This window comes from Rhinatrema bivittatum, chromosome 4 (assembly GCF_901001135.1).
Source record: "Rhinatrema bivittatum chromosome 4, aRhiBiv1.1, whole genome shotgun sequence".
NCBI classification, from domain to species: domain Eukaryota; kingdom Metazoa; phylum Chordata; class Amphibia; order Gymnophiona; family Rhinatrematidae; genus Rhinatrema; species Rhinatrema bivittatum.
This window is the reverse complement of record NC_042618.1, coordinates 468,318,627-468,330,846: the sequence shown is the minus strand read 5'-3', so window position 1 is coordinate 468,330,846 and position 12,220 is coordinate 468,318,627. Positions and strand designations below refer to the sequence as shown.

The window sequence follows — 12,220 nt, the reverse complement described above, 5'->3', positions numbered from 1 at the left end:
CGTAGAAGCAGGCAAGCCGCTGCCTCTACAAGTCGAGGCCCATTCTACTAGAGCCCTGGCGGTGTCCTGGGTAGAAACCAAAATGTTGTCACCCACCAAGATTTGCAGGGCGGCGACATGGTCCTCCATCCACACCACCTCCAGGTTCTACATCCTGGATGTTCAGGCTCGGGAGGACATGGCATTTGCAAGGGCAGTACTAAGTGGGTCACGGGCAGCCTCCCACCCGGTTCGGGAGTAGCTTTTATACATCCTGAGTCCATCTGCTACACACTAGGAAATGGAGAAATTACTTACCTGATAATTTCATTTTCCTTAGTGTAGACAGATGGACTCAGCATCCCACCCTTGGCTGCCGTTACTCATGGAATTTCGAAGGATACAAGGGTAAGCCATGCTTTCCTTCACTTTGGACACCCATCTACTATCCACCCTCCATCTTGCGCTAAATGCATCAAAAACAGAAATCCTCATAATCTCCAATCAACCAGACCGCATATCCCAATCCACCTCTCATAACACTACCCTAACCTACGCTCCTCTGCACTCTAGTGTCTCCCTAGATCAACATCTAAATTTCAAACCCCACATCAACACTCTTCTAAAGGGGGGTTTCTTCAAACTCCACATCCTTAAAAAACTCAAAACCCTCCTCCACGCTCAGGATTTCCGTATAGTACTTCAGACGACCAGTCTATCGAAACTGGATTACTGCAACTCCCTACTCCTGGGCCTCCCCTTTTCCACCATTAAACCCCTCCAAATTCTGCAGAACGCCATGGCCAGGATCATAACCAATACCCGTAAAAGGGACCACATCACACCTATACTAAAGGACCTGCACTGGCTGCCCATTCCCTTCCGTATTCAATACAAAACCCTTACCATCCTACACAATGTACAAACACAACCACTCCTGGCTCGAGGAAATGCCACGTTTCCGTGCTACCAACCGCCCCTCCAGAACCTCCCTTGCGGGTACCCTCCATACCCCGTCCCTCAAAACCGCACACCATGCCCTTACCAGACAAAGAGCTTTCTCTATTGCTGGCCCATCCCTCTGGAATGCCCTACCTACCAATCTCCGTCTAGAGCCATCCCTATGTAATTTCAAAAAAGGAATCAAGACATGGCTTTTTCAAACAGGCCTACCCTGACTCGAACCAAACCTAGCCAGATATCCAATTTTTACACCTTTATGCTTGCCTTTAAGTCCCTATGTCTTTCCCTGTATCCCATAGTACAGTCCTCTGCCCCCTACTCTTCCATTAGAATACAGCATTGTAACTTTGGAAGATTGTATATGGTTACTAGTGGTGTTATATGTACTTATCCTGTGATGTTATTGTAGTCACGTAATAAGGTTATGCTCAGTCTCTCTCCATATCATTGTTCCTATTTATTTTCTCTCGCCATCTCATTATCCTCTTTCTGCCTCTTCCAACTACTCCTAGCCTGCTCCTCCTCTCCCCCACCCCCTGTTCATTGTAATTTTCCATCCTTTACAGTTAATTGTAAACCGGCGTGATGTTTCCTACGAATGTCGGCATATAAAAGTTTATAAACTTCTGGGTCCCACTAGTCGCAGAGTTGTGGAAAGCAGTCTTTACTGTGCTGAAACAGGAAGAGGGGCTAGCTTCCCCCACGACTGATGTTAGTAAACAGCAGGTGGTGGGTGCAGTTGTTCTTTGCAGCCTCAAATCCGGCTGCCACTCCCCCCCCCCCCCCCCCCCCCCCATTGCCTCCTGTACAAACTTAGACTGTGAGCTCTCTGGGGACAGGGAAATACCTCCAGCACCCGAATTTAACCCGCTCTGTACTGGCTTAAAAGTCATGCATGAAAGGCAGAATAGAAATGTTAAATTACTATTGTTTTCATTTTTTTTTTTTTTTTTTTTTTTTAGTGTTGTTCTCGTGCTGGAGCTATTTTTCCCCTTGCTCTTTTTGAACTTGGTGAGAAAAATCTAAGCGTCACTACCTATCCTCCTCCTTTCTGTTTGCGATTCGCGATCCCGCTTTCTCGTGGGATACGTGGCAATGCTGTGTGCTTTATTCTGAAGCAGAGCGGAGAATGCAGTGGCTCCTTTCGCCACCGGCAGGTTTGCTAGCTGTTACCGTGTAAGCATCACCAAGGTTAGCAGCTTGTGCAGGTTCATATTGAAGAAATGCGGGAGGGAAAAGAATTTTGTTTTAGAGAGAATATCTTGGCAGGGATGATTTGTGAAGCCTTGGGTGTCGTACGCAGGCAGTAGCTTGGAGTTTTGTCATAAACCATGCCTTCTGAGAGGCAGGCGTGCACACAAGCAAAAGCATCTGTAAACACAGGTGCAGGAACCCAGCCATAGGCCTTGCTATGTATTTCGTTCTTAACCAAGCTTTCTAAAATAGAGGTTAAGTTTTGTTTTGAAACAGAACTGAATTTCCGGGGAATATATCTATAGAGATGAGTAAATGCAGACTTTGTTGATTGCCGAGTCCTTAAAAGAGCACAGGATGGGTTTAATGCTAGCGGAACAGTTTTAGGATTGGCCTGGTGGCTGAGTCATGGGGAGAGGCCTGGGTTTTAATTCCACTCCCTTGGCAGCTGAGGCTGGGGATGCTGGAGGAAGCGTTCACTGCCCCTGAGGGGAGAGGGAGTCATCGCGCACTGGTGACGCCTGGTGACTGGATTTAAGGCCCGTATTGTAAAGATTCTGGAAGGAGCCCTGGTCCATGTCACCTGGTAAAGGACTGTCGCTGTAATGGCTGGACTAGAGTAAAGTTTGGAGAGGATGGTAGTGGTGAATGCAGGCCCCTGGTACCAGAGGAGCAAGAGGAAACTGCCAGATCCAAAAACCCAAGGGTAAAGACATTCTCGCTAGCGAGCAGTCCGATATCCTTGTGGAGGTTAGTTCATGAAGCTGGGCCTTTATTAGAGTGTTGGTGGAGCTCATTAGGATCATCCAGTCTCGTTGCTGCAGTTTGCATGTCTTTGCTGCTGCACCACACAGAGAGAGAGAGAGAGAAAGCGAAAATAAAAGTGATTGTGAATGAACATGGAAGCGTTGACTTGCTTATTTAACTTCTGTACATGCTTTGAAAAAGTAATTTATTGTGATGCCTCCTGGTCTGCTTTCACTTCCTGCAGTGCGCAAGCAAAAATATATGCAAAGAGAAGGAAGAGAAGTTGGTTCATGCCGCAGCAGTGTTTGTCTTTGAACTGGGGCTGCTGTGCTTTTGCATGCATTTCTGTACTACCCATCAGCCAATCCCATTCTGCCAGCCTTTTAAGGGGCAGTTTTAAAGAGTCCTCTGAGCTGCGAAGCCTGGATGGCCATTGTACCTCCGGGCCTTCGAGCTAGTTTCCGAAGAGAAAAGCACAAAGGTAGTTTCCCTTTGAAAGTGCATTGGGGGCTCCTTTGGTAAAATGTAGGTAGAAGTCCGTGGGTAGATTTTTTTTTTTTTTTTTTTTTTTTTTTTCCAACTCTGCCCCTGGGAAGGCCTTCCCCTCTGTCTGGCCAAAAATACTGCAGGACCTCGCACAGACTTTAAGCAGGGCTGGGTATGGTCGCTTTCAGATGGGTCCATAGAAATCGCTGTTTACCTGGTAAATGGCTTAGAAAATCGTCTTTCCCATGTGTTGTGTGGATGAGAGAGACCCTACACCTGCTTAAATATTGGGGATTTTGTATGCACTTGATTAGCAATGGATTGTCAGTAGTTTTGACTGTAGACTATTTTGTAACAAATGATCTATAATCTATTTCTTTGATCTCCCCTCCTCAGCTGCTCTGTTCAGGCCTCTCCAATCACCTTTCTTCAGCCACTACGAGTTCCTCTGATTGCACCCCCACTACAAAGGCCAAATTGGGCCTCTCCGATCTCCCCTCTTCAGCTGCTTTGGACCTCTTCAGTAATCGTGGTTACCCTGATAATATTTGAGCCGCTATATCGCTAAATGAAAATTTCGTTATCATCCAGTCCCACCTGTATGCTGAACTTAGTTAAACATGTACCAGGTAACTTTACCCATGATCTTGACGTGGGAAGTATTGATGTCTATGTTGGAAATCTAATGCCTGTGTATTGACATGCTGCTTATTCTTTCTTATGTCATTGCCAATTAACTGGAGTAATGCATGCTCTTTTGTACTGGCAGACTTCAGTGAGAGCTGTAGATGTTTTTTCTCTATGCTTTTAGAAATACATTGCTTTATATTTTACAGGGAATTGCAATAAGTAGATATTAGCCAGGATCCTCTGTACTACGGTTCTTTGATGTATGAGCAGTGGCTCTTGGGTTGCGTTTCCGACCTTTATAACTTTCTTCATTGAGGAGATGATGATTTTTTTTTTCCCAGTTTGGCATGAAGACCTTAATAGAGAATAATGTATCCCTTGTCATTTTTGCTGGAAATTTGGAGAGGTTTGTACAAGTTACACATGCAGATTTAGACAGGATACATGCCTTGAGGGTCACGCCACCACAGAATGTTTAACGTGCCACCGAAGAACATGGATTTAATACTTAAAAGTGTGGAATTAAGCTTAACGTGTAGCAGGCAGATCTGTTACCATTGAAGGCTTGGCAGGCTCCTAACGTGTCTGAGGAGCAGTGGTTGAGCATTGTTCGTTCCCAGCGTTCATGTGAAAGGAAGTTGTTCACCGTCTCAACGCTTGTTCCTTTGTAGCTTAAAAATAACTACTAACCTAAGAAATGCCATGCCGGGTCAGACCAGTAGTCCTCTGAGTTAGCGTCTGGGTCATCTGGAAGTACCTGGCAGCTCCCAATATGAGAGTCTGCTTCGGGTTGCTCTGTCCAAGAATTTAGAGGTGGAGCACCAGCCTCGATGGGGTTAATAATGATGTATGCCCCTGGCCTCCAGAAACTTGTCCAACCCTTTTTTAAACTCTGCTATACTACGAAGCTTAACCACATTTTCTGGCAATAAGTTCTGTAGCTTCATTGTGCGTTGGGAAAACTACTTTCTTGAATTTGTTTTAAATCTTCTACTTGCTCATTTCGGGAGTGTCCCCTAGTCCTGGTACTATTTGATAGTGTAAATAACCGTTCCATACCACAGATAATTCTAGAAACCTTCATCCTATCTCCTCTCTTTGCTTCTCCAAGCCCTGGCTTTTGTTTTTGCTCTTCTCAGTACTTTTTCTAGTTCTCTCTCTTTTGAGGTGCGGTGACCAGAATATGCTGCTTCAAGAGGCTTGCAGGTTTTTCTTTTTACTTGTTTTTAATATTTAAGTTCTAGTTGGAAACCCCTGATCTGCCCTGTTGAAGTGACTGCAGATTGAGCGTAAGTCATCAGTACCACAGGTCTGTGTTCTCTCTTCGTGGACACAATCATGTTTATTTTATTTAATTATTCTTGTAGACCGCTCGCTCAGGGGTAGATCCCTGGCCGGTGCGGTGTACAACAAATATCACAATCCTTAACCAGTTTTATTCTATTTCTTAAAGCTTAAGAAGTCATCCAGTACTACTCAGTCTTACTGCTCCATCTTCTTTTCCCTTTCTCTACGATGTCCCAGTGTGTTCCAGGCCTTTTCTTCCCTTTTGATTTTTGAGCATCTATGATGCCGCTGAGTGCTGTAACGACCACCCCCACCCTCCCTGAAGAATGGGATCTTGCCTGGATATACAGACAGACCCCACCGACAATGCTGCTTGTCCACTCTTGGGATCTAGTGTGCTATTGGTCATCTTCAGCGACCATGTCAGATAGCTCCTGCTACTCTCTTACTCTGGGTCTTCTGGAAGAAGACCTGTGATGGCCTCTTATCGGGTCTTCAGTCTGCTCTTCTGTTACTCTTTCCTCACTCTCTCATGTTCAGTCCTGTTTTTTAAGATGTTTTATACACATTGACAGTATGATAAGTCCATGGATTAATGATTCCTCTGAGGATGGAGGTAGAAGGAAGCCAATGTTATGAACCACACGAATGGACCCTGATGACTATAGGACTGGTGCAAGAGTATCTGGCACCTCAGTGATCCTTCAGTAATGAATCCCCTTCCCCAAATTACCTATTGGCAGCAGCTCAGTCACAGTGCTCCCTCCTATGGTGACAATGGTTCTAGTACAGCACTCCCTTCTTTGCTATTGGCTTTGGCACAGCACCCCTTGGGGCCTTGTCCTGTTGGGATTGTGACGCTCTAGGCAACTGCTTAGTTTGACTAATGGAAGCATCCAACCTCATGGTGATAACTCAGCCTGTGGTTCTTCATGGTCCATAGCATGGCTCATTTATTCTTGAACTGTCAGCATGGAATAGAAAGAAGCAGGAGGCGAAGAGCTAAGACTGAAAGGAGCTCCTCATTTAATCTTTTCTCTCTGAGACATTGCTCACTGAGTGACAAAGGTTGAGCATCCTAGATCAGTTGATACAGATATGGTGGTGGTTGTTGATTTGCTTCCTCAGTCCTGGTATTGCAGGCCACGTGGGAACCTGCTTTCTGCTACATGTGGTGGGTGCCGAGATTATCCAAAGCTGAGGCTCTCTGGCCTCTGTCTCTTGCAGATAAGTTTATTCCCTCAAGGTCCCTCCCCCCCGCATCTTTTCTTTAACTAGCCTGGCCATTACAGTGGCAGTCCTCTGGTCAGAGACATGGATCTTCCCTTCATATCCTGGCAGGAGTCAGCTTTTGAGTCGCTGTTCACTGGTGTCCAGATGCATTTAGTGACCTGACTGCGGATATTCTTGTTCATTTTGAAAAGGTTGTCCCTGAGTTTAGTTGAAGGACCATAGAGTATTGTATTGCAGTCTGCTTATTTTTTGAAGTCTCCCATAATTTTGTTTATCAGCTGTAGTTTATCTACATAGACCAAGGCCAGACTGAAAAGATATTGACCTGAAGAATAGATTGTGTTGTGTGTGTGTGTGTGTGTTCATCATTAATTCTGGGGGTGGCTGCAGCCTTATGGTTGATAGAGGCTGTTATTTCCTTTCTGCTCTTTTGAACTTGTGTCCTCGTTTGACCACTTCCTTTGCACTCAGTTCATAGACTGGAAGGAGTCTGTGATTGGCCGAAACAAAGAAGCAGTGTATGAAGATTTCAAGAGCTGAAAACAGTGAGCAGATAGCAGTGGGGATGTCTGGCAGGTGTGTGGTTGCTAATTGGTTGCAAAGGTATAATTGGGGCTGGTGATGTGACTGCTGAGGTTAGAAGGTTTTGAAGAAACAAGAATTGCTCCCCAAGGCTCTCTGTGGAAGACACTGCTCTGACCAACAGGTAGCATTGAACCTTCTGCTCTGGGCTTTCGCAGTACAAGTAACAACAAACTCAATGTGGGTACATTTAAAAAAAAAGCTGCTAGAACCAGTTTGGCATGCACACTCTTAGGTGGAGCACAGTTTTATTTTTTCTTTGAATCCTAATTTGTACATGTCTGACTCCATGGATGAACAATCGGTTGTCGCACAAATCTCATGGGCCCTGGTTCTGTGCGCATCTCCACAGGACCGGGCCAAAGACCTTTTTTTGGCAGCATGTGAAGCAATGCTGGGACGTCTGGCTTTACACAGCTCAGGAGCTGGGCAGATTAGTGATTGCAGAGGGAGCACTGTGTGGACGAGCAGATGTTTTTAAGTTTGGCTATCCAGACTTGCCTGGCGTGACACAGGCAAATCAAACTTAAATGTGTGGGCTGGTTTGTGTATCATGTTCTATGTAAAGGAAATACTAGAACAGTGGAAAAAATCATCTGAACAAAATAAGATTCCATGATAATGGTGATTTATTATTTTTTAAGCAACTTTTAGTGAGTAATACAGCAGCCTGTGGCCTGTGTTTGATGCATGGACCATAGAGATGTGCCCTTGCTCCGTGCCTCTTTCTAGCTGCCATCTTTTAATGCAACTTAGAATGTGTTTGTTTTAAAGACTGGAACTCATTCGCTTTTCTCTGATCATTTTAGCAGGTACAAGTTTTGCTTATTTCCCATTTTATCCTTTTGAGATCTGAGTGTAGGTAGCCACGCTTGATGATCTTACTTTCATGACATAGGGAAGCACTGGGCATCTTCTGCATCTAATGTTAGTTTACTACTCCGAGTAGATTACATATCTGCCAGTACTCAAGGCTTGACTTGCTTTAATTAGGGCAATTAGCTGCACAATTGTCAGCCAGCGCCGAACAATTTTAGCTGAGGCTGTATTAAAATAGCAAACAAGGTAACTTCTAAAGTGCTGAGAGGTTTAGAAAATCTAACCTAGCCACCAAGTTTTGACATGGCTACATGAAAAGTTGAATTTTTGGTTGTCTCCTGGTCTTCCTTTATGCGTTTGACATATTTCAGACCTTGCTGAAATATGTACCCAGTTTTTCTTGGTTATTTTCATTTGTCTGCTCTTAATTCCTATACACAGAAATGTATCTGTCCCCTAACGTATCAAAAGCATATATTTTGTTATGTTTTATCATACATGCATATACTGCTTCTGTAATGGCATTCCTAGAATGCCTAGAAGTACCCACATTTAAAATTCCTGGACTGTGCTATGAGAAATATGCTTTACAACCGTTGCATTTCTCTGTACTAATGTGAGCAGTAGTGATGTTAATCTGAAATTGAAAATTCTTTTTTTTGGTTACTTCATGGGTGTCACATCTTTTAATGCATGCATGATTATATTTAGTTCAGTTTTATCCTAGAGAACATTTTCTTTGTTTTTTTTTCTGTGTTCAGTACAAAGAAATAAAGGGATAATTCCCCAGGATCTTCAGTTCGGCAATGGAGGCTAGCTCAGATGGCTCCATGATGCACTGAAGTCTCAGATGTCAGACTTTGCCAGAATGTAAACAGGTTTCCTTTGCAGTTGGAAGCATGGGGAACCTTTTAAAAGAGAGGACGTAACTCAAGCAAAACCTTATTCTTTTTAAAATAGTTTCCTCATTGTCCTGCAAACCAGTTCAGACAAGTGGTATTCATTCCCCCTACCAGCAGATGGAGGCAGAGTGAAAACTCTTCTATACTGAGGTCCCTCCCTGTATAGCCTGGTGAAGGAGAGAAGCCTTTTGTAGTTCTATGAATCTACAAGATGATAGCTGGCAATGGGTCCAGCAGGAAAGGTGGAGATTGGTCCCTGGAGCAGTAATCTCAAGACTGATTTCCCTGCATGGTAACCTTGGCCAAGTTAAGTGGTTTGTTCTTCCCTCCCCCACGGTAACCAGGGTTCGGATCCCTGTCTTTCCCTTTTGCGATAATGTTTTTAAAGTGGTCCTGTGGTAACTTGGGCGATAGCGGCTTGGAAACAGCCAGTAAGAATAAGGAAGCAGACTCTGGCTGTTTCCGTTTTGTGCAATTTATTTATAGTTAACAAACCAAAAACAAATGGTACAGCTCACCTTAAATTCAGATAACTCACAGTCCTTAAATGTAGCAGGTCTTAGCATATGGTGGGTCCATGTCTGCTTCTCTGGTCCTTCCAGGTCCTGAATTCTTAAACTCTGGTGAGGGGCTCCTTCTGTCACCCAGGATTCCCTGTGGGTCTGGATATTAAGGAGGACCGAGTGAGACAGGCATGTCTGGTCCTTTAAAGTAGTTTGAGAGAGTTTTTCTATATACTCCCTCACATACCCTCCCTCTCAGCTCACCCTTGCCAAATGAGCACCTGCTTGTACAAGGGACAACTCTCTGGACAGGAAATCCACATTGGCGTTTTCCTTTCCTGTCCTATGTCGTATTCAATAGTTGAAGAGCTATAGGGCCAGAAACCACCTCATCACCCTTGCATTATTTCTATTTGTCAATTGGAGTGGTTGGTGGTCTGTTATGAGTGTGAACTGCCATCCCAGCAGGTAGTAGTGCAAGGACTCTTAAGGCCCACTTGACTGCCAAGGCCTCTTTCTCAACTGTTAAGTAACGCCTTTCTCTTGGCATCAATTTCCCGCTGTTGTATGCCACAGGATGTTCTTGACCATCCTTCTCTTGAACTAGGACAGCTCCCAAGCCTACTTCTGAGGCATCGGTCTATACATGAAGGGTTTGGTGACATCCAAGGTTATCAGGACCGATTTAGAAAATATTGCTTTTTTCAGAGCCCTGAAGGCCTTCTCTGCTTCAGCTGACCACTAGACATTCTCTGGTGCATTCTTCAGCAACATCCTTGTGAGAGGCTCCACCTTCTCTGAGTAATTGGGGGAAAACATTCTGTAGTATCCCATGAGACCTAGGAATGCTTTCACTTTCACTTTTATTTGCGGGACCGGCATCCGGGTGATTGCCTTGATCTTCCTAGCCTTCAGATGGACCTTGCCCTTCCCCAGGGTGTAGCCAAAATACTGGACTACTTGCTCTCCCAGCAAGCACTTCTTGGGATTAGCCATTAGTCCTGCTTTCCTCAGACTGATTAGCACAGCCTGGAGTTGGCCTAGATGTGTCTTCCAATCTGGCCTGTATACCACAATGTCATCCAAATAGGTGGCTGCATACCCATGATGTGGGTGGAGCAAGTAGTCAACCAAGTGTTGAAACATTGCAGGGGTGCCGTGAAGTCTAAAAGGGAGGACAGTGAACTGAAAAAGTCCACCTGGCATTGAGAGCGCCGTCTTCTCCTTTGCAGTCTTCTGCCAATACCCTTTGTAAGGTCCAGGATGGAGATGAATTGGGCTGATGCCAGGCACTCAATCAGTTCATCCACTAGTGGCATCAGGTACGTGTTCAGTTTTAAGACCTTGTTGAACCTTTTAAAGTTGATGCAGAACCTTATGCTCCCTTCTGGCTTTGGCACCAATACTATGGGTGAGGGCAATCACGGTTAGACCCTTCTATAACCCCGAGCTAGAGCATCTCCTTTATTTCGGTCTCAATCATGCAGCACCTCACCTTGAACATCTGATAGGGTCATTGCCGTACCACAACTCCAGGAGGTGTAATGATGTCATGTTGCACCAGGTAAATATGACCAGGCAAGTTCAAGAAAATCTCAGTTGTGCCCTGCCAACCACCTTAAGTCAGCTGTCTGTGCAGGGGACAGCTGTTCTCCAAAAGGAACTTGGGCTCCGTCAACTTCAGGTCCAACCTCTGGGCAAACTCTCCTTCTTGTACCACTCTACATTCCTTCTTTTTCAGGAAGGAGATGTAGATATGATAGATTTAAGTTTTCTTTCATTTATCTGGTTGGGCTATCTTATCTACGGGCCCTGTTTTCTCCAAAACTTCACAGGGTCCTTGCCAATGGACTAACATCTTACTTTCTGAAAATGGGAGGAGGATAAATATGTGGTCCCCTGGCTAGAATATTCTTTAGTCCGTGGGATGATTATAACTTTGGAATTGGGTAGCCTTAGCCTTCTCTACGTATATGCAGGCTGCTTCCCCAGCCTTTTTTAGGCGATCCTGCACTTGGAGAATGTAGTCAAGGGGTTCTGTCTCATGTTCCCTTTGTCTTTGCAAGTCTCACGAGCTATGGCCAAGATTCCTCTCTGCCACGTCCCATACAGTAACTCAAAAGGAGAAAACCCCATCAGATTGCGAACAGCACATAGGGTAGCAATGCATCTCAGTTCTTGCCATCTTCATCTACAAATTTCCTCAATATTTGTTTCAACATCTGATTGAAGTGCTCAGTGAGGCCATCGGTCTGCGGATGATACATCGAGGTACTCAGAGTTTACCTTGAGCAAAGCACAGAGTTGTTTTATTTCCTTGGAGATGAATGGGGTTTCCTAGTCCATCAAGATCTCCTTGGTAGCCCAAGTTGTGAAAAAGCCTCCATTAGGGCAGTCGCCTTCATTGGGCTCTTCATATTCCGTAGTGACACTGCCTCTGGATATCTTGTGGCAAAGTCCAGAATAACGATGATGCACTTATTTCCTCTAATAGATCTCTGTAGTGGACCCACAAGGTCCATGCCCACCCTTTCAAAAGGGGTCTGGATTATGTGCATTGGTATGAGAAGTGCCACCTGTACACTGGCAAGCTTTGTGAGTTGGGGGAGATATGATACAGACCTTAAGATTCCTGAAAGGTTTTAATGATGCATGAAATAGAAACCTTTTTCGTTGGACAGAAATCAATAGAACTTGGAGTCATGAAATGAAATGGATGCCTGGAATGCCCTTCCAGAGGAGGTGGTGAAGACAAAAACAGTCAAAGAATTCAAAGGGGCATGGGATAAACACTGAATCCTTAAATGCTAGAGGATGGAAATGAAGAAAAGGGTGCATGGGGGTAATTTTGCTGGTGTGGTGGTTACTGCCCTTAATAAGCCTTGATACTTTTGA

General features: G+C 44.7%; 1 protein-coding gene across 7 annotated transcripts in view; it reads left to right on the top strand.

Annotated features, from left to right (window-relative positions):
- Positions 1–12,220, top strand: part of CNOT2 (CCR4-NOT transcription complex subunit 2) — a 246,074-nt gene that overhangs the window by 17,715 nt on the left and 216,139 nt on the right. For 5 of the 7 annotated variants that reach the window (XM_029597192.1, XM_029597193.1, XM_029597188.1 and 2 more), the window contains exon 2: positions 3,766–3,998. The exons of the other annotated variants lie outside the window; for them this stretch is intronic. In XM_029597192.1, the coding sequence (XP_029453052.1) occupies positions 3,990–3,998 (9 nt within the window). In that variant the 5' untranslated portion in view covers positions 3,766–3,989. The remainder of the gene's footprint in view (positions 1–3,765; positions 3,999–12,220) is intronic. 7 annotated transcript variants of the gene reach the window in all.